Below are 23,004 nucleotides of genomic sequence, written 5' to 3' on the forward strand. Positions count from 1 at the left end.
CACTTTCTTCCTGCTGCACACAGCTACCACAACCACACACCCCTCAGTTTGGCCATTCAGTAGTCCTGGTGAGACGCAAAAGCACTGTACCTACCAGTAAATCAATGAACACGTATTAACATCACTAAAGATCAGCATCTAAAGATCCAGGCCTGCATACAGAGCACCTATTGTATGTGTGCATTGTAAGTGCACACTGAAGTTGCACACCAGTGGGAAAATCCATACCACCTTGGAAAATGTACATCTAAACAACCCCTTTATTAATCACAAGTGCTAGGAGTGCAGGGGTCTTGCAGAATCTTGCATGGAGTATTAGTGAATCTGACACTGCTAAACTGTGTTATTTTTCAACTAGAAAATAATTACAGCTCTTAGCTGATAATAACTTGAAGTAATTATCCTGTCATTTATAGCAGCCATTCGGGTAAACTTTTTTTTTTTAACACAACTATAGTATGAATGTCCAGAGTTCAATCAGCCAAGCACTCTGGCTGATGAGGTCAATGACTGTGGCCATGGCATTTATCTCTATTTCCTAAAGGGGAGAGATCTCTTCTAGAATATGGTTTCAACTTTCATGGGTCCATATTAGCATGTCTGATGGACTTCTAGTTCATGCACTTTCACACTGGAGTGTGCAGTGAGGAAGGGACTCAAATTCATTTCGGAACAGACAGCAATTGACAAAATCAAGTAGGAACATAACCACTTCTATTAGGACCTGCCCTAATTTACAAGGCAGCGCTTAATAGAATAGAATAGAATAGATTCTTTATTGTCATTACACAAGTGCAACATTGCACAAAGTGCAACGAAATTGGATGCCATCCCTTAAAACAACAAAAGCAAAACAACAACAACAACCAAACAAACCACATTCCAGCCACACCAACACCACACCCATCAAACTCCCAGGTCACACTATCGAGTTACAGCATTCAAAAAGGCCACAGCTCTTGGATAGAAACTGTTTTTCAGTCTATTTGTCTTTGACTTGATGTTTCTATATCTCCTGCCAGAAGGCAGTAGTGCAAACAGACAGTGTCCCGGGTGAGATGAATCCTGCAGGATGTTATTTGCTTTCCTAAGACAACGGGAACCGTATAGTTCTTCCAAAGATGGGAGAGGATGACCAATAATCTTTTGGGCTGTGGTTATGACCTTCTGGAGCACCTTCCTCTCCCTAGCTGTACAACTGGAGAACCAAGCACAAATACAGTATGTAAGAATGCTCTCTATGGAGCCTCGGTAGAAGGACACCAGCAGTCTCTCACTCAGATTGTTCTTCTTTAAAAGTCTGAGGAAATAAATTCTCTGCTGGGCCTTCTTCACCAGAGCAGTGGTATGTGCGCTCCAAGTCATGCCCTGATCGATAGCTACTCCCAAAAACCTGAATTCCGCCACCCTCTCCACCCGTTCCCCGTTGATATACAAGGGCTGAATGTCCGCCTTTTTTTTCCTGTAATCCACCACCAATTCCTTGGTCTTAGCCGTATTAAGAGCCATCATTCGTTTCAGAATTATTCTGCAACAGTGTATTGAGGTGGGAAAAACAGGTGACTCATTTCACTTCAGCCCTGCCACTAGGACTCTAATACACTATCCTCTACTCAATTACCCCTCTGTATGTCTTTACTTCACACAAGCATGCATGACAGACCTCTTTATGCCTTCTATTTTTCCTTCCAACTGTAATATGTTAAGAATCTGCACACGTGAACTATTTTTGCAGTGACAAATGCCACCACAACCCCCTGACTGCTATGCACAACTACAAGAGAACGAAACAAAAAATACAAAATGAAAAGTTAACATGGAGTAAACAATTGAACTGGCAGTAAGTAAATTAATCTGAACTAGTGTTGGTTCCCTTTGCACAGCCCCCATTTGGTATATACTGACATTTAAAAAAACAAATAGAAGTTCTAGGAAAAATAATTATTAATCCAAGGGACAACCAACCTGGACCCTGCATTTGTCATCTGAGGCCCTTTTCTGTGCAAAGGTTGGTGACACAAGTATGTGCCTTCTCAATGGTGGCTCCCCATTTATGGAATGCTCTCCCCAAAGAGGCACACTCTTGGCGCCATCATTATTTTTTTGACACCAGGCAAAAAAAGCTTTTTTAATCACCTTTGCCAACACGAGAACAGACTTTCTCAGTAGTGGTAATGAAGCGGGGGGGGGGGGCAGTCAGATGGGAAGCATAACGATAATTTTTTAACATTACTATTATTATTAATGGAATAAAGTGTTACTGCGTATTCCTACATGGAAGCCCTACAAGTATGTAAAATGAAAAAAATCTAATCAATCTAACCATTAAATGAACCCACAACTGTGTCTTACCCAATGTTCATCTGTGTTTGAGTTTGGAAGGTCTGGCACTTGTCAAAACATAAAGGGAATGGTGGTTTCTAAACTCATGCAACACTCCTGTGGACAAGCGTGATAAGCTTTGACAAATGCTTCTGAATGAAACTCACACCACCAACCAGCTGAAGGAGAGCAAGAATGCAGTAACTAGGATCAAGGTGCAGTTATATTAGGTGGCTCAGAATTGTACCTAAAATAGATTTCTGAAGGTGGGTTCTGCTTCTGTTAAGGATCTAACTACCTTCAGGATTATAAAGACTACCCAAACCCCAGTCTGAATTAAGTGACTGGTGAAGCAGGAAGGGCTGCTTGAATCATCTGGAATTATTTTTCCACCATAGGATTTTCAGACTGATACACTAATTTCTTGTCCTACTTTGCAGTTTGATTTAAGATAGTTACAAGGGCCAAAGACTAATTGTTAGAGTCATTAACTTTAATGCAAATAAAGAACTGGCGGAAAGCCTTACCTTCTCAATCAACTTCAGATCCCTCTCTGTTTGAGCCTATGTCCATTTTGTTACTACCATGCTACACAGTATCCACTAGAGAAAAGTAGTTGTAAGTAAAAGGTACTAAATATGAATATTTAATGAAGATAGAGTAGCTTACAGCAGCACATGGTTTAAGTCACAGTAACCAAACTAAACAGATGCACTTTAACAGATCATCTAACTTACAATTAAGGTCAATGGTACAGAGTACAATGTACATATTAAATAGATTATAGCCATGTGTGGCAGCTAGTTTCTTCTTGTAAGCCTCACCTGATTTTCATACAACTTGTGAAAGATAATAAATCCATGCAATGTTTTAGAAGACTAATCCTTAAAGCTTATATGCCAGGTTTTGGAGAGTGAAGTTAATAAGGTTGGTATCAAGTTTCTCAGTGCACCTTTATTTTTAGGTTTGAATGTGAATATCAATCACTGCACTACTGAAAATTCAAAGCACCACGTGACATTAGTATGAGGATCACACAAGCCAGTTTTCTAAGGCTAAACCAAGTACTCCATTTTCCACACCAACATATACCCATTTACCAAATAATACCTTCAGTGAAATTTTCTTCAGCATTCTACTTTAGCTTTACTCTTCTAGTTCCAATACAAGAACAGTTCCAGGTTATTTCCCAAATCTCTGTCCCTTCAGAAGATACTTTCTATATTCTTATTTGTAATCCCTCCTATTCAAAAACCAAGTGGATTTCAACAAAGCTGATACAAAACACATTGAGTTCTTTCCAATTTGAATGGCCTATTAAAAAAACCCCCAAAGAAAACTGTTGCAGCCAAGTTATTTTTCACTTATTTTCATTTCTTTAACTGGAAGAAAAGCTTGACAAGAAGAAGCAAGGATAAAAGAACAGAAGTTTCGTGATCAGGTCTTGCTTAGTGATTATCAGATGGAAGCAGCCAAGTTTGTAAGATTCAATTCTTGTGTGACAAAAGCAGCTATAAAGCAGTTCAATATTTTAGGCATGTCAAACTTCTATTAGAAGAAACAAGTGTAGAAGCAAATCACAACATTCCAACTAGATGTTTAGACCTTATGTGTTTAGAGACCTATACTTGCCAGAAAGTTTCTCCCAAAATATGTGAACTTCAGAGCAAGCAAAAAGAATGGACATAATCTAGCAAGGATAAAAGTGAGCAGTCAATAATGAAGTTTGTTTCTTTTTCATCAACTGTTACTCACTTCACAATCACTGACAAGACTAATGTACATATTTTTGCACCTGCACTTGTAAAAGCAGATAAAATATTTAATATGTAATTTACAATTTATTTTTACCAGCATGGAGTACAGAATGAATATATCAAAGTAGTCAGACAGTTATAGGTTGACACCAACCCTGCAAAAATAGTATTCAGTATCTGCTAATTAAAAAGAAATCAATTTGCAATTTTGAAGTGATAACAGTTCAATCTACCACAAAATACAAAGGGCTGCAAAAAATGTCTCATTCCAATAGTGTATATAAGTTATTAAATAATGATCTCATTTAAAATATAAATGAAGCCATAAGTCTTTCCCACATGCAATATTATTCATTATTGAAGAACTATGTAAAAAGGCCATTGGTTTGCTTTGTTAACCATTGTAGAAAATGCCAATTCTCTGGTCACATACTTCACTAGTTTAGCACTTAATGGTACTGAATTGTTAGAAATGATTTTGAATACTGTTAATTCCGATTCTCCACTGATAAAGAATGAGACTTTGAATACGGCAGTCTTCACTAAGGGGCAAGATACACAGTCTTATACAATTATCCAGATGAGCAGCAGCCTCCACTGGTCTGAGCTGCTGGTTCATCATCAATTATCTGTACTCCCCGCCTTGCAGTTCCTGACTGACTGGAACCATTGCCTCGTGCTCTCTCATCGACTTGCGCTGTTTCTATCATTCCTAGAATTGAAGGATATTGCATTAGGTTAGTCACTCACTCATAAAAGCAATTTAAGTCACACTGGTTCAGTTTAGCATATTCATAATGTTTTACAAAAGAAGCAGCAGCAAGAGACTCCTGACAGATTTGCAAGCTAGCCATCCTAATATTTAAAAATGGAAGGCTAATGTTAAATGCCCAGTACGTTCTTAGGCCAAGATAAAGGGTTGGCTTCAGATTAACTCCTGCTTAGAGAAGGTCCACTGAAATGAATGGGACAACTTAATCATGACTATCTACTCCAAAAGCATAACAAATTCTAAATCCATAAGGTTCAGCAGCTAGGCTGCTGGAGGTTGTACAAGTTCAGATGCAGTAATAGCTCACAAGTTTACCTACAAATTTATTCAATTAAAAATGTATTTTGTTACCCTGAGATAGTAAATGGGACTGGTAGATTACTATTTTACTGGAGATCACTAGCCATAGATAATTCAACACCAGCAGTCCCACCTGTCAGTGAGTATAGCACCAACTTTTCAGTATTGTTGGTTGTACAAAAAATCCTCAGGCTTTGACTTGGGTGTCCATTGGCCATTACTTACAACACCATACCAGAGGAAAATTTCACCATCCAACTGGGACACAGTAACTCAAATATGGATGTTCTATGACGTAGAATGTAAAGTGTTGTAGCCCAGGGCAATTTTACCCAAGAAGTTGCCAACCTCCACTTTTGAAAAACTTGACTATACAGCACAATTTTAAAAAAAATCCTGGGCCAAGAGGTGACATCACAACTTAAGTCTCAACATTTTAACATAGATGTAGTTTTCATTGAAATACAAGAATCCAGCTAAGTAGGGTCCTTTACCTTTACGGAACTTAGATGTATAGATTAAGCAGATGTTATTTAAGAGAAAGATAGCCAATTCAATGTAGTAAGAGTTTAACATGCAATAAAATCCTACAATGTGCATAAGTATTCAAAACTGCATAGTGACTAACATTCATGTAGTGCAAGGGTAGGGAATCTTTTCTGGCCAGATCCTTATTTCCACATTCCTGGAGGCAAAATTTGACAAGTGGGCAAGGTCATCCACCTATTAAACACCCAATGTCACAGTGGCATCAGATGCTGCTGTACTTGGAAGCCCTGACTGTCAGGACTTTAATGTGCAACATGGGATTCTTTGAAAGCCCTTTTTCAAAAAGCCCCATGGTCCTCTATAGATTTCCAAAAGTGAGAGATTTAAACAGCAATGTATGGCTGTTTGCAAAAGGGCTTTTAAATAGCCTTGCACTGCACTCTGCAGTCCCAACAGTCAGGACTTCAAAACGGAACATCTGACATCAGCAGAAGAACAGGCACACACAGCAAAAATGAGCAGGATTTAATCTCCACTTGTCAGTTGATGAGCAGAGATTAAATCCTACTATTTTTGCTGTGTACACCAGTTCCCAGTAGGGGAGCAAACATGCACAGTCAATGCAAAATCAAACCCTGCCCTGCTCTGCCCATCAGCCTACCTCCCCTCCCCTCAGAGTAATAGCTTATTGGCAGATAGGCAGGTTTGACCCAGTGGTGGGCCAAGCTTAGCCTGTGTGCTGGAGGCTCCGCACCCCTAATGAAGAGCAAAAACATCCATCTGGACAGAAATGCTGTGCCAGCTGCATCTAAATAGATTAAATGTTTATGAAACACAAGTTATACCAGGTAGCCCTTTTTAATACTGGTTGCACTTGGGCTGCAATTAAAACTTCCCAATTTCACAGCAGTAACATAGCTAGCAACTCAACACAAAATAACCTACTTTTACACAGGTCAAGAAAGAGTTCTTCTATGCCTTTGTTCTGTTTGGCTGATGTGTGGTAGTGTTTTGCTCCCACCGATTCTGCATACCTGGAAATAAGGAAAGCCTTTAGCTCTCAACTAAAAACAATAGCAATCTTCAAACATTATTCTACATTTTAAGGGAGTGTTGTACTTAAGTATAAAACTTAGATTTCCTTCAGCATCCAGCATAGAGGAAACAGATGGAATATATGTACATTAGTAGCCTTGCAGGACATATTCAGGAGAAGAAAAGACGAAAGAGTAAACCCTACACAAATCCAACGTGGAGTCCCTTAAGACGGTTGGATATCATCTTGTATGCCTCATTCCAGTAACTCCTGCAGCCAAGTTGGTGCCAAATATATTGCTTGGCTTTCCTTTGGACCACATCAGCAAGAGGGGGGCAGAGTGTCTTGTCATCTGGGCACCCTAGGACCTCCATACATACTGCCCAGGCTTGCGCTCCAGAGGTGTCCCTTCAGAGCTGCTATTGCAGCAAAAACAACATGGGAGGCAGCAGTTACAAGTTACTGGTCTCTGCAACCACAGCGGGTGCTGTGATTCTCTGGCAGCTTGGCCTCACCCCCAGAGACGCAGCCCATTGTCTCTCGAGACAGAAAATGCCAACATGGTAGTAAGTTGGGAGCCAATGTGATGTAATGCTCAGACTGATGGACTAACAGCTGGAAGGTTGCAGTTCTAATCCCACCTAAGCCATAAAACTAACTGGGTGGACTTTGGGCCAGTCACTGTCCCTCAGCCTAACCTACCTCAACAGGCTGCTGTTGAGGATAAAATGAGGAGAGGGTGAAGAAGAGGAGGAGGAGTTTGGATTTGATATCCCGCTTTATCACTACCTGAAGGAGTCTCAAAGCGGCTAACAATCTCCTTTCCTTCCTCCCCCACAACAAACACTCTGTGAGATGAGTGAGGCTGAGAGACTTCAGAGAAGTGTGAGTAGCCCAAGGTCACCCAGCAGCTGCATGTGGAGGAGCGGAGACGCGAACCCAGTTCCCCAGATTACAAGTCTACCGCTCTTAACCACTACACCACACTAGCTCTCTCCTTGTACACCACCTTGGTGTACACCAAGTACACCACCTTGGAAGAATTGTGGGATATAAATGCACTAAGTAAGTAGGTGCTATGTTTGAAATTGCAGTTAATTAATTAATATGGAGGCTATTTGTTAAACTGTCTTTCCACCAGATAGTTCTCAAAGTGACTTAACAGTAAGCTACAAAGGATGGAACCCAACCAGCCCATGCAAAGGGACTTCCCTTTCAAGCCTCCTCCCCGATCAGTTTTAGACCCACCCCCAATCATATAAAGCAGATTTTGGAAGGTATGCAGGACACTGCAGGCAGAATAAAGTAAGGGGAAGTCCCACTGCATGAGCCAAAGCCCCATTCCATTGTGTAGTCACCACTAGCTTCAGCCTAAAGAAAAATACATATAGCAAAATGCAAAAATCAGGTAAAAACACATCAATAAAACCGATTAAGAACTACGTAAAAGCAGTTGAACAAATCATAGCATGTGGCTACACAAGTCAGCTTACGGAGGCCCATGACCACTCTAAAAAATGGTTTTGCCTTTTGGCAGATAGTCAGAAAAGGGGCTAGATAGACCTCTGTTGGCAAGGAAATCCAGAACCTGAAGCAGCCACACATGGGCAAGGGCTGACCTGCCAGAAGCTTAGCAAAGAAAAAGGGTGCAAGAAGCAATTATAAAGAGAAAGGGCGCCCTTATGTATTATGAAGGGAGAGAGTAGTCTCAAGAACTAGGAATCCTTATGATCAGTATCATTTGCTGAGAAATTAACATGTCAGGTCAGAGAGGCAAAGGGCAAAACAATTCCTGTTTGTTTTTATAACATATGGCAAATGTTTACTAAATACATAAATTGTCCATACTGTGGCAAGAATCCACCCAACACTCACGGGAAAATATGGTGTGATCTTTTAAAGTAATCCATGCTTTGTCATGCTTTATTACATAGCATGACAAAGTTTGTAATTTTATTGGGACAAGTTGCTTGTTGTTTGCTATTGTAACTATTGTTACTCAAACTGTATCTTCTGTACCATGAAAAGTAAATAAGAACCTTATTTAAAAATTAAAAAGAACTAGAGCACTTCATAAGGGACGCGGGTGGCACTGTGGGTTAAACCACAGAGCCTAGGGCTTGCTGATCAAAAGGTCAGCGGTTTGAATCCCCGTGACGAGGTGAGTTCCGTTGCTCGGTCCTTGCTCCAACCTAGCAGTTCGAAAGCACATCAAAGTGCAAGTAGATAAATAGGTACCACTCCAGCAGGAAGGTAAACGGTGTTTCCATGTGCTGCTCTGATTCGCCAGAAGCAGCTTAGTCATGCTGGCCACATGATCCGGAAGCTGTACGCCGGCTCCCTCGGCCAATAAAGCGAGATGAGCGCCGCAAACCCAGAGTCGGCCACGACTGGACCTAATGGTCAGGGGTCCCTTTACCTTTACCTTTAGAGCACTTCATCCCATGTTTCTATAAAGGAATATAAGCCAGCACTTCTCTCCCATGCCTGGGCACAGAAAACCAATAGGCTGTTGCATTACTGTTAAACATTCACCAAAGCCAAGCCCAAAATAATTTACAGGGCAATCCTAACCATTTCTATTAACCATTTCTACTGAGAAGTCAGCCCTATTGGTCCTGGCGAGTATTAACCACTTTCAATTTTAACCTGAGGATGGTCATTTGTCCGGTTTTAACTTTAATTTTAATTTATTTGAATTAATTTTGGGATGCATTTTAATTGATTGTTTGTTTTTATGCATATTGTATTATTTATATGATGTTAGCTGCTCTGAGCCCAGCTCCGGCTGGGGTACAAATAAATTATTATTATTATTATTATTATTATTATTATTATTATTATTATTATTATTACTACTACTACTACTACTACTACTACTACTACTATTTAATTCAATGGGGTTCATTCTCAGGTACTTGCAATTTGGATTGCAGCAATCTGTTAAAAAAATTGATGATGCACCACAACCAGCAACATAACTTTAAAAATATATCATGGAATCCAGAAATTTAAATCCGAGAAAAATAGGAGTCACACTACCATGAAGAATACACTGCAAAGTTCAGGCAGAACTATTGTTAACCAAATGTAGTGCAGCTGGGAAAAGAATGATAATATCTTCAAAGTGCTATTAAAACTGAGACTTCAACTTACGTTTCTGCTTCTTGAATAGAGACATGTCTTTCCTTGTCCAAATCTATTTTGTTACCTGTCAGGAATTCAAAGTTTCTTAGTGTCCAAAAAATGAGAAATCATATCTGCTCAATATTTTCAATATTTCTAGCCTCTTTTTTTCCATTTCCAAGCCCATGAGACATTAGCTTCTTTGCTGCTACATCCACCCAATTGTTAGCCAGTTAACAACCTTTAGCTCAACAACCTCACACCACCCAAAATTGTTTATGAGATTGCTATGCAGTGGGAGTGGACAGAAAGATTTCAAGACCTTTCTGCAGCCCCTTACACTGCAGCTAAAAAAAGCAAAAAGCACATTCCTCCATTCTGAACAGTTTGTAGAGGCAAGAACTTTTCAAGATGCACTCACTTTTGCAATTCCACAGGAAACTGTGGTTAATGCAAAAGCAGTTGGCAGTTTTAAGGAGATACTGAAGTTTTTTACATGAAATGTCAGTATCACCTGTAGTATAATCCTACTTTTGGAAATCCTTCACCAATCTAAACATTTGCAATACTAAGTAAATTGTATCATGTTCCCAAAGAGGTTTTGCATTGTTTTCTTGGACACGGGTATCTAGGAAACAATTCCCTATCAGGATTACAAAATGTTTAGAAATGTGTCATCTTTTGCTCAAGGAAGCTTTTCACATTATTGCTACCACCATTTAACCTTCTGCTTTACTATCACTTCACTTTTAAGGTGCACAAATATAGTTTCTTTTTACTGTGCAATAGTAAACACAACTGTGTACCCTTATGAAGCTGTAGAGAAGCAGTTTGATAAGTGTTGCACAATAATTTAAAAGACAATTAGCCCTTAAATTGAACAAGATTCCCTAGTCATAAAGTAAGGTGTGGAAAACCAAAAGCTTACCAACTATGCATAGACAAATTTCATTTCCCAACATTTTTCTTAATTCTTTGACCCAGTTTTTTACCTGCAAGAATGCAAAGAGATTTCTATTATTTCACTTCAGGATTATAGTAAGCACTAGGACAGAAAAGAATATAGCATAAATCTATCTAACATGAAAATACAAGCAGGTAGAAATTCCCATCTCGCCTGGTTTCCTACATTGAAAGCAATCCTATCCCTGTCTACTCAGCAGGTATGTAAGTGTATAGGACTGCAGCTCAAAGAGATTTTAGGTAAGTTGCACAACCATTACATGAAACCAAGTTGCTTTGAAAGTTCTTCAAGTCCTACATTGTACTCATTTCCATAGCAAAAAATAAAATAAAAAATGATTACAGTATTAGTTTCAAGAAAATCTGGTCAACATGGAAGCTTTTGAGTTTACTTCTTCAATGGAAAGGGTATAGTTACCTTCTGGAAAGAGTCTTCATCTGTTATATCATACACTAAAATAGCTCCATTAGAGTCTCTGTAGTAAATAGGACCCAGTGCATGAAATCTTTCTTGCCCTGCTGTATCCTGCATGAAGCAAATACATTTATGTTAGTTCTTTTTTAAGCTAGTAAAATTAAAGTCAGTGCTATTTTGATACGCCTTGATATTTTGGTATGATAAACAGAGTTCTATCTTTAGACACACAAGAAATGTAATCAATAAAGACATACCCATATTGCAAGGTTTACTCTTTTTCCTCCAATATTTAGCTTCTTTGTTAGAAAAGATGCCTACAATAAAGAACATATGAACATTAAATATCTTATGCCAAAGTAAAACTGATTCATGATGTGTTGAAGAAATTCAGCAGAATTACAGTCATAAAAGTGCACTCAATGCATTATCTACAATGAGATAAAGATATCTATCTACTGCAAAAATAGAATATAGTGAACAAGAGGCATATGTTTAAGGCAAGGCAAACGATACCAGTTTTTGGTGTTGCTAAAAACTTACTTTTTCTTTCAGGCCTTTGCTTATATTTAATACCAGCATGCCAAGTTTGTCCTAACCTGGTTGCTGCTCTGTTTGTTTATTTTTTATGTTTCATTGTTAACAACGATAATATACAGTGGTACCTCGGGTTACATATGCTTCAGGTTACATACGCTTCAGGTTACAGACTCTGCTAACCCAGAAATAGTACCTCGGGTTAAGAACTTTGCTTCAGGATGAGAACAGAAATTGCGCGGCGGCGACACGGCAGCAGTGGGAGGCCCCATTAGCTAAAGTGGTGCTTCAGGTTAAGAACAGTTTCAGGTTAAGAACAGACCTCCGGAATGAATTAAATACGTAACCAGAGGTACCACTGTACTTTTATGGAAGCCAATATAAGTGTTTAAATAAGTATACAGTTTCCTTACAAATAGTCAATTATGAAACTGTCATACCATGAAGACAGGTAACAGTAACAGCACAGAAAAGCAGCTCAAATGGTAAAACTTCTTTTAACATTTTGTATCAGAGTACAGCTATCCAAGAACAAAATGCAATCAGGAGCATCAATTTTAAGAGCTATACATGCACTTAAAAGATTTTTTTCTCCACGATATACTTAGAAGCAACTCCAAAGACTGAACAAAATGTACTTGATAGATGCCCACAGTTCACAATTGACTCCACGGGCCTTTCCTAACTTGGGGCCTCAACACATGTATGTGTTAGTTTCTGTTTGCCACTGAGGTATGCTGCTGGAGCTGTGATGGAAAAAAATGTTTCCCCATCTCATTCTCTACCTCCTCCCCATCTCCCAAAAACTATTTTCTTCCATTTTTCCAGAAAGAAATTGGTGAGTGATATAATAATTTTTATACAGCTTGCAGCAGTTTGTATTTTTTAAAAAAAGTTAATTACAGTTCCTCTCTATTGTAGACTGATGGTACTTTTGCTTTATATATTTATATCCTGCTTTTTTGGGTGGTCTTATATTTAGTCAGACTATACCCTGGGCCTTAACTGTATAAAAGTTATTGTTTGGTGTGTAAAGTGCTGCGGAAGGTATTACTGTGGATCATGCTGCTTCTAGAGATAATATTACTTAAGCCCAAATATAAGTTTCCTTTTGTTGACCACACCATCACTCCTTTTCTTCAAATGGAAAAACCCAACAGCAGTATGTTGAGGCAGGTCTGTGCAGAATTTATCTGAGGCTGGGGCAGGAGTTCCCGGTCGACTGGGAGACACAGAGTGTTCTTGGCGTGACAGCCTATGTTTGGCAGGGCCCTCTGGCCAGCTTAGCCCTTCAAGGCCCAGGGCAATTGTACCCTGTTCCCCCACCCCTCTGCCCAGGCCAGGCCTGCCTTGAAATAACTTGCCATTTCATCCTTGGTACAGTTGTACCTTGGTTCTTGAACAGAATGCATTCCAGGAGTCTGATCGACTCCCGGAACTGTTCAAAAACCAAGGTGCAGCTTCCAATTGGCTGCAAGAATGTCCTGCAGCCAATCGGAAGCCGCACTGGACATTAGGCTTCCGAAATTCGTTCGAAAACCAGAACACTCACTTCTGGGTTTCAATCATTCGGGAGCTGATTTGTTCAGGAGCCAAGGTGTTTGAGATCCAAGGTACGACTGTATTGTATTTTTAAATTGAAGGTTATCAGGGCAGTGTACAAACATTCCAATAAAAATACAACCTATCAATCAACACTAAATCATTACTAAAAATTACAACAGAACTGCAGTGGGCAAACCTGCCCTAAGCTCATTTATCCTGAAATGTCAGAAGCAACAGGTATGTTTTTACAGGCATCAGAAGGAGGTCAACAAAAGATTGTTGTGCCTTTAGTAAAAGAAAGTTGGAACAACTTAGGTACCATAACTGCATCACCACAGAACAGCCCACAGCCACTTATGGTAAAACCAACAGCAGGGTCTTTCTTGCTCAGCTTACAACATGGGCCAACAGATGATTAAATACTCCAACACCAGGCATATTTACAGTTAATGTTTCACTAAAACCATGACATTTACATTTAGTAACTATAGCACACAGTGCAGCTTTATAGGCCAAATTATGCATAAGCCATTTTAGATTCTTAAATTGATGAAGTAAAAACAGTAAGAAAATAAATAGCGTGTCTCTTTCAGTTTTCTATGTTCTCTCTACCTAGGTCTTCACTAGCAAACACAGCTGTTGAACTGTAATAATTAATGTATGATTCCAAATTAAATCATATTAGGTCAAAGGAGAGTGCAAAAGATGTACCGTATTTTTTGCACCATAACACTCACTTTTTTCCTCCTAGAAAGTAAGGGGAAATGTCTGTGCGTGTTATGGAGCGAATGCCTGCGGGTGGCGGGGGGGGGGATCTGCTGCAGTCGTGAGCAGAGGATCCATGGTTCCCCTTCCTTCCCTCCTCCATGGTTACAAAGCATGGATCCACATGGATCCTCAGGATTTTTGCATTGGGCTACTCCAAACTCACTGTCAGATCACATGTCTGTGGCCACAGCATGAACCACAAAAATCATATATCCACTATTTCGTTTAGAATATTTTTTTTCTTGTTTTCCTCCTCTAAAAACTATGTGCATGTTATGGTCTGGTGCATGTTATAGAGCGAAAAATGCGGTATTTCCCTAACCAGAGAAACCAAGCTATCCTGGGCACTCATCTCTCCCCCAGCTCCTAGTATTAATCACAGAGTAATATGAGACTACGTGGTCACATAATACTGGATTGATGGATGTTCCCTTGCTTGGGAAATAGCACTGAATCATGACACAGCTGCCTGTCCCTATTCCCTCCCTCCCAGTCTTAACAACAGGAAACACAGAAGGTACATACCTGCAGGACTGTGTTGGAAGGAGCATTTAAGCAAATATAAATAGTTTTGTTTCCCTGCTAATCACCACAAGCAGCACACTACAAAGTTACAGTACTACCTTCAGATGTTGCTTTTAAAAGAAGGAGGGCACAAGTTAGTTCTAAGAAGTGAACTTCAAAAACCACCGCTGTCAGTATGGTGGATCTTGTGATAACTCATGACTTCACAGTAATTTAAGTGACAGATTTGATCTTGCATTAATTGTACTGTAACTAAGTAACCACAAACTAATGAGTCAATGTACAAGACGCAAAAATGTTTAAATTCAAAGGAACACAGAATTCTGGTGAACACTACACTTGGGACTATGATTCAGCAAGTTTCCCTGCCCCTTAAAATGAGTGTTTTTAAAAGAATCAATAAACTTCTAATCAGATTTAAACCTTCTGAAACGGATGTGTTCATTTCAGAACAACAATTTCATTGACTTCCTTTTAACTATTTCATTTTCTGCTCTCATTTGCTCCAAATACTTGTAAGATAGTATGCAGGAACAGTTACTAAATCTTTGGGTTGTTGTTATTTTTGGTTTTTTTTTGGGGGGGGGGGTTCCACAAAAGTTACTTTTGTTCAAAGAAACTGGAACAGCACATTATGAACCATGGAAAACACATTTCACATGTTTGGTGCACTTATGATTTACAGACGCAGTTCATGTGACATGTGAAATCATTTCTATAAGTGATTCTGGAAGTGTATGGGGTACTCAGCCACCAAGTAAGCAGCCTTGTTCAGTGTCCTTTGGCTACGTATATTCTTTAAAAATCCAGTGTAACCTATATGAAGACTAGATTTAAATAGGTTCAACTATGCATACAATGCTCCTAGATTTCACAACACACTGCTCTATATATAGTTAGTATATACAGAGCATGCAATGTGTTCATATTCCATGCCAGTTGTTTGCACCACAGAAACACATACTCTTGTGGGGCACCTTAGAGACTAAGGGACGCATAAGCTTTTGTGAAGCAGAATCCACTTATCAAATATACTTCTGTTACCTGAAAAGAAAGAGGATTCCACAAGTGCCCATAAATCTGTCAAGCATCAAAGGTCCACAAACACAATAAAAGAAAACTTTTATGCTTCCATGTGTTCACACTCATATTTCAGCATCACAAAAGATAACGCAAAATACCCTTCAGAGGAGAGAGGGCCACTCTGTGAATCAACACCACCATAAATTGTTTACTAGGTATTTGGTACTATTTGGCTTTGAGCTAGATGTGGTAGGAAAAGGCTCGCGGCTTGTTCTGCGACACTTTCACGCCCTAAAAGCACCACTCCTCACTTCGGAAGAAAAGAGATTGAAGTCCCGTATAACCGAGAAATGACAGCCCCGCCGAGGCGGGCACACCCTTAGGACTCATCAAACGCAACCTCGACCCGGCAGCCTGCGAGAACTCTGCCTGGAAAAGTGGACCAGCAGCGTCACCGCATTCAGACGAGCGTGTCGGGGTCAAGCCCCCAAAGCGGCCTCTCGCCGCCGCCCCTCCTCCTGCTGCTGCTGCCGCCGGGCTACCTACCTGTAAGGTGGTGATGTGCTTGTCATTGAACTTGTTCTCGCAGTAGCGGAGGACCAGCGAGGTTTTCCCCACGCAGCCTTCGCCCAGCAGGACCACCTTGAAGGAAAAGCTTCTCCCGCCGCCGGCAGCGCCGCCTCCCGCGCCAGAGGTCGCCGCCGACGCCGCCATCCGCAGCGAAGTGGCCGCCGACGCCGCGGCCTCACATCCGCAGCCCCGCTCCTCTCCTAGCAGGGTGGGGGAGGAGGCGAAGGGAAGGCAGGCCCCGCGCAGAAGGAGACGGGGACACCGGAGGAAAGAGACACCCACTTCCCTGTTACCGGAGGGGGGGGCGCCTCAGCCTGACTCCCTCTAATGGCGTCGCCTTCTTCCTCCTACGTCACGCGACGTGCGGTCACGCGACGCTCGCCGTTGATGCCGCGGCCCTAAGAAGCCCCGCCCATTGTGGGTGGGGCGAAGCAGCCGGGGGCGGGGCCGGAGAAGAGCTTCTTGGGGTTCTGGCAGGATCCGCGGACGGGGACTTCCATGGGGGTGGGTGGAGGAGGTACATTGCCCCATCGTCCTGGCAGAGCTGCTTTTCAATCACGTTGATTTATAATAATAATGGTAATCTATAAATGCACTAAATAAATAATAATAATAATAATAATAATAATAATAATAAGTGCCACCGGCAGCAGCAGCTGCTGGGAAAGAGGAGGAGACTGATGTTTCGCTATGCGCTGTGCAGATCGTCAAGCCTCTGAACTGCATTGTAAACGTCGCTGGGCGTCTGGCCTTGGGAAAATGGCGGGGAAGAGGGGTGTGTGGGCGCGTGTATTGCATTTCTGAAACCTGGTCCGTGCTACACGCTTGCTCCGTGTAAGTCCCGCTGATTGTAACGAGGCGGAGTTGTAAGTACGGGTGCGCAGGATTGAGGCCGTTGAAGATTTATTTCATTTTTTAAAAAAAAATATTGCACCGCTTGACTGTAAAGAGAACCTCCAAGCGGTTTACGGAAGGAAGAATAAAATAAAGAAAAATTAACAAATACTTAACAGGTTAAAACGCGCATCAACTATTGAGAAAGGTGTCCTGATAATAAATGAAGTTAGTAGATGAAGCAAGGAGTCCCGTCCCGATGCGGACGTTGTATCCAGCACTAATTTGAAGTCGACTCGGCGACAAGGGGATTGGAGGGAAAGCTGTCGTGGTTCTTAGTTATAGCTTCAGAAGCGGCTTTTGGGATTTCGATCCTGAGGACAGACCCCACCCCCTTCAAAAGGAGATGCTGCTGCTGGAACCTGATTACTAAGTGTAGGCAGTTAGATTTGCCTAGGACTTGCGTTCGAAGGCGCAAGCAAAATCGTTCGCTTGTACTGCTCCCATCTGCTGCTATTTCATGCACTCCCCAAGATCTCTGCACTTGGCAAGGGGTGGACTTCAAGCCGAATTTGATCCAGAATCCACCTGTTGCCACCCACCTTTGTGATAAATGGCGCAATCCTTTGATAAGTTTTGTAGAAACCCTCTTGCATAGGAGCCAACTCTTAGAAGGGGTCCCACCAATAAAATATTTGAGAGGGCCAGGCCTCCCCAAAGATGATGGGCATTGCCATTCAAATAGTGTGCATACATGGGATCAATTATGTGGGGCGGGGCTTACCTCCCCCCCATATTTTATTCAAGTTGGCACCCCTGCCCTGCAGAAACACATGTGATGTAAAACTGCCTTAATATTATATGCTGGGGAGTGGATTGGGGTGGGGGTGGAGTGCAACTCTTATTAATTCTCCTGGACCTCTCAGCAGCACTGCCCTCCTGGATCATGTAGCTGGACTGAGTTTACCGTACTTTTCTGTGTATAAGACTAGGGTTTTTTTTTTTTTACTGAAAATAATGTTTAAAAAGGGGGGTAGTCTTATACACGGGGGCAATCTCCCTCCATTTTCTTAATTTTGAGTCCCTCAAAATAGGGGGCATGTTTTACACGGGGGCGTGTTATACATAGAAAATACGGTAAGTAGCATGGTATTGCAGTGGCTCTTGTCTTTAAAAGTATGGTCCTAGAGGAGGAGACTTTTGCTTTGCTCCATGGTTTTTGGGCTGTTGTAGGGCTCTGGTTCGGACCCGGTGCTATTTAATGTCTGCTTGAAATTGCTGGGGAAAACAGTACTGATGACATGCATCTTGATCTCTCATTTGCATCTAAAAGTCCCAGGGAGGCAGTGATCTGGATCAAAGGATACAACATATATTGGATGGAATTATACTCCCCCTGAAGGAGGACCATGCATGCACACAGCTTGAGGCAGGAGACTGGGACCTGCCCTGCCCTAAGTAGTTTAGGGACAGCTTTTTCAAGGAGTGCCTTCACCCATGTTAACCTGGCTGTGTCTTAAGCGGGAGGTTGGAGGCAGTGCTTGCTTGCTCACCCTTAAGATGAGTTAAATTGGTAGACATGAAAGGCGACATAGGAGATTTGAATCTGGCTCGTACAAAGCTGCTTTTACTGGGAGAAGAGGTGGGACTGAATTTGCTTGTAGAACTAGAATTGCCTGCCTCTCTAGTACATTTCTTCCAACCATTTTTAGACTACTTTGTACCTTCTGCTATAAATTCCAGTATGAGTCTCTTCTGAGCTAAGACCTGGCCCTTGGATTACGTACTAATGTTCAGGTTTATCAGACCCCAACTTTGCACAGCTTTAACACCCAGCTTTTAAGCAGTTGCATCTGTTTGCTCACAGCGACTCATCTTTCTAGAGCAATATATCTATACTCGCGCTTATAGAAACAAAGGAAACAGTTATATCAGACCCATCTATTTTAAATGAAAGTCATTCATCACAGAACCATTTTCAAAGCTTAAGGACCAGAAACAGATTGCGAAGAATCCATTTTTAGGAATGACCTTTAAATAATATGGTTAGATAGAACATCCAGGTGCTCTGTCAGCTGGGGAAGCAAATTGATTTATATTGTTGCCTTTGCGCTGCATTGTTGCTAATGCGTTTTGAGAAGCAATCTAAAATGTTCCCTTTGCTACATGTGGACAAATTGCTACTGAAAGAGACACTGCATTTTATAATTAAATCTCTAATTTAAAAAATGCATTAACAAACAAGGAAAGTGCTCAAATGCCTTTGTAGATCTTTAAAAAGCCAATTATTTTATTTAAAGCATTTTTATCTGCTCTTTAGTCAAACACAGGCGACCAGAGCAGTTTGCAACTATGTGTAGTAAGATAGTCCCTGCTCTCAGATACATAATCTAAAAGACGGGACACAAAAGGAAAAGCGGTTGATAAGGAGGAGGAAATAAACAAACTCAGATGACAATATCTGGAGGGCCACAGGTTCCCCACCACTGCTCTACATCTCTTTGGGGGGTGGGGTACTGGGTCTGTAAAGACTAAATGGCTATGAAGTGGGGAAATGTGTCCTCAGCACACCCAGACTAAGGACAAATGGGTGTTAGTTTAATTCTTTATGGACAAAGCACACATTTAACAGTAGCTCCTAAGATGCACAGAACATACACACACTTCTGATGCCTAAGTAGCTGGCATCCGAGCTGGATTGTTGGAGCAACAGCAGAACCATGCCTCCACCCAAACCTAAGTACCCTTGTCTGACAGGGCAAGTATAAGCAACCTGCAACATCTACAGGGAAATTGCCGCTGTGCCTGTCACTTCAAGCTTCCCCTCCCAGTCCTGGGAGACAGAGATTCTGCCTAGCCTCCCCTCAGGCACCACCTCTTCCTCTGCTCCTGGGCATTCTGCCTTCTTCTTGCCCTGGCTGCTGCCCCTCATCCTCCATCTCCTCCTGCTCAGACTCTTCGCCTCCCACCCAGCTCTGGTTCCTGCCTCGCAGGAGAAACAAAACGCCACAAATCACTGCCTTCCCATGAGTCAGTCTCTGTCCTCACAGCCTCTTCCACCCTCTCCTCAGTACCCTGCCAGTCCCTGACAGAGGGGGGAATCATATACAAGGAGAACGTCCTAGGGCTGTTCAGCTTAGGGGGCGCAGTGTTCACAGTTTCTTAGGTCTGCAATTCGAGAGGCAGGTTCTGTTCCAGGTACATGAAATGGTACCAGGATCTGTTCCAGATGAAATGGCTACATGGCTGGAATTTGAGCCTTGAATGCTGTCTCTTTGGCCCGGGCATCGGAAAACATAGTAGCTGGTTTTCTAAGAACCCTCTTTGCCAGAATCTTTAACATGTGTTTCAGCTCATCCTGTGTATCAGGGATAGCAAAGCAATGCTGTGTGCCCTTGTGGCAGTCTGGTGGATCATCAGAGATCACTATATGGCAGCTTGCCATACCTCAGATGCTCCCTGCCTCTCCCATCCACATGTAGGCCAGATTCTATAAATCTTCTATGTGTATGTAAGCTCCCTATGCATTTGTGACTATCCACAAATATGTCGGAATCACACCATATATCAGTTTGCCATCCTGAAGCAGAGAACGAAGTGTGGTACACTACTAGATTCTGACAAATAGGGCTTTAAAATAAATCTGATCACATTTTGCTCTGCCTATATGGGTCAAATAACTTTTATTTATTGGTTGAGAACCTGAGATGTATCAATTTCTGCTTCGGAATATTGGGGGGGGGGGTTTCAATTCAATCTGCATTTAAAGGTGAGCCGACCTAATTTGTACTTTCCAAAACAGTATGAAAACTGAAACGTAGCCATCTTTGCAAATAAACGCTTCGTCGAATTTTGCAATGCATTTCTCCAGCCAAGTAATGTGTACAAAAGTGCACATATAGTGGGGTAAAGTGCATGTATTAGTGAAAATAACAAAAACACATTAGTATAGGGGAAATTGCTTGGTGAAAATGTGCATATTAGGGAAATTTGCATACAAACATATATTAGGAAAAATTAGTATTTAAATACTGATTAATCTTCATGATAACTTTTTTAAAAAAATTGCAAACTGATGTAGGGAACTGAATTTAAGATTGGGGGGAATGAGAAGATGAGAGAAACTCAAACTGACAGATCGGTAAAGGTAAAGGGACCCCTGACCATTAGGTCCAGTCGTGGCCAACTCTGGGGTTGAGGCACTCATCTTGCTTTATTGGCCGAGGGAGCCAGTGTACAGCTTCTGGGTCATGTGGCCAGCATGACTAAGCCTCTTCTGGCAAGCCAGAGCAGCACATGGAAACACCGTTTACCTTCCCGCTGGAGTGGTATCTATTTATCTTCTTGCACTTTGAGGTGCTTTCGAACTGCTAGGTGGGCAGGAGCAGGGACCAAGCAATGGGAGCTCACCCCATCGCGGGGATTCGAACTGCCAACCTGATCAGCAAGTCCTAGGCTCTGGTTTAACCCACAGTGCCACCTGCATCTCTAGTAATGAGAAGCAGAAGCATACCTGCTTTTATTCTCCTGCCAGTCAGCTTTATCCAAGAACACAACAAAGGACCAAAGATCTGCAAGAAGTAGGCTGCCAATGACACACAATGCCATATATTGCCTTAGAATCCTAGGGGTTTCAGTTTAAGATATCTATGGAGAATTTTACTTAGCTAGTTGCGTATCTATCTCCTCAGCACTATTGTTCATCTTTATGGGAATGGGAGTCTCTGCAGATAGGGGGGAAATGTTCTGAAGGTGAAAATAGTTGGTAATTTCAGATAAACTGTATCACGGTTGCTATCTACAAATATAACACATAGCAGAACAAGAAGCAACTCCCAGTAAGAACACATTTGGGGAGGGGGGGAATCATTCATTTGAAAAACTCCAACTCTTAATCAAAAGCAATTTCCAAATTCTATCCAAAAATAACTGCTTCCCAGCTCACCATCTGAAGTATAGATCCAAAGTCGCTAAGATGAAAAGGAAAAGCTCCCCATCAGAAACAAGATGTGCTCAAGAATGTCTAATCTCCACAGCTTTTGACTGAGAAATTAATCTACAAACCCAGAAAATATGTCTGTACCTCTCTCTCCAAGAGGCTAATTATGTTATTTTGAAGATTTTCACTTAAGTGCTGTTAATAATGCAGTCCTACATATGCACCTACATAAGCACCATTGTTTTTCAATGGGCTTACTCCCAGGCAAATGCACGCAGGGCATCAGCATAAAATTCTTTTTTTAAAGTATATGCTTCTGACATAAAATATAAAAATGATGTGTAGTTGGGCCGGGCCAGCTCCTGGTGGCGCGAGGAATCTGACTCAGCTCCCATGGCAGCCCTGGCGCTTCTTCCCTCGTCCCCGCTCCTGCTGGGCCAGGTGGAGTCTGGCTCTCCAGAGCCCGCCGTGACCCAGGCAGCCCTGGTGCTTCCTCGGCGTCTGGGAGGAAGGACAGTCCAAGCTGTAAGGTGAAGTTCACGACAGCATGCACTGCTCACCGAAAAGCTGTTTCTCAGAAGCTTGCTTTACCAGGAGTACTGTATCCCAGAGCATGCTGCAGTTGGGCAAATGTGCTCCCTTGAGCCCCAAAGAAAGAGACACACTCCCTGGGGAAATGGCGAGGTTCGTTCCATGGTGGACGTCTGCCCAGCGTTGGTAGAGAGCGATGGCAAACTCCATGCTCAGGTTCTGTATACCTGAAGGAGCATCTTCACCCCCATCATTCAGCCTGGACACGGAGATCCAGCGCCGAGGGGCTTCTGGCAGTTCCCTCATTGCGAGAAGTGAGGTTACAGGGAACCAGATAGAGGGCCTTCTCGGTAGTGGCACCCACCCTGTGGAATGCCTTCCCATCAGATGTCAAGGAAATAAGCAGCTGTCCTATTTTTAAAAGACATCTGAAGGCAGCCGTTTAGGGAAGTTTTTAATATTTAATGCTGTATTGTTTTTAACACTCGATTGGGAGCTGCCCAGAGTGGCTGGGGAAACTCAGCCAGATGGGTGGGGTATAAATATATTATT

General features: G+C 41.8%; 1 protein-coding gene across 1 annotated transcript; it reads right to left on the bottom strand.

The window, feature by feature from the left end:
* Positions 1-2,945: 2,945 nt before the first annotated feature.
* On the bottom strand, positions 2,946-16,558 carry RAB21 (RAB21, member RAS oncogene family). Its single transcript, XM_083463770.1, has 7 exons — positions 16,125-16,558; positions 11,438-11,497; positions 11,184-11,291; positions 10,731-10,794; positions 9,833-9,887; positions 6,586-6,674; positions 2,946-4,791 (listed from the first exon to the last, which is right to left on the bottom strand). The coding sequence occupies exons 1-7, from the start codon at positions 16,290-16,292 to the stop codon at positions 4,652-4,654; spliced, it is 684 nt and encodes a 227-aa protein (XP_083319896.1). The 5' UTR covers positions 16,293-16,558; the 3' UTR covers positions 2,946-4,651.
* Positions 16,559-23,004: the final 6,446 nt, after the last annotated feature.

This window comes from Podarcis liolepis (assembly GCF_965112155.1).
Source record: "Podarcis liolepis genome assembly, chromosome: 10".
Classification (NCBI taxonomy): domain Eukaryota; kingdom Metazoa; phylum Chordata; class Lepidosauria; order Squamata; family Lacertidae; genus Podarcis; species Podarcis liolepis.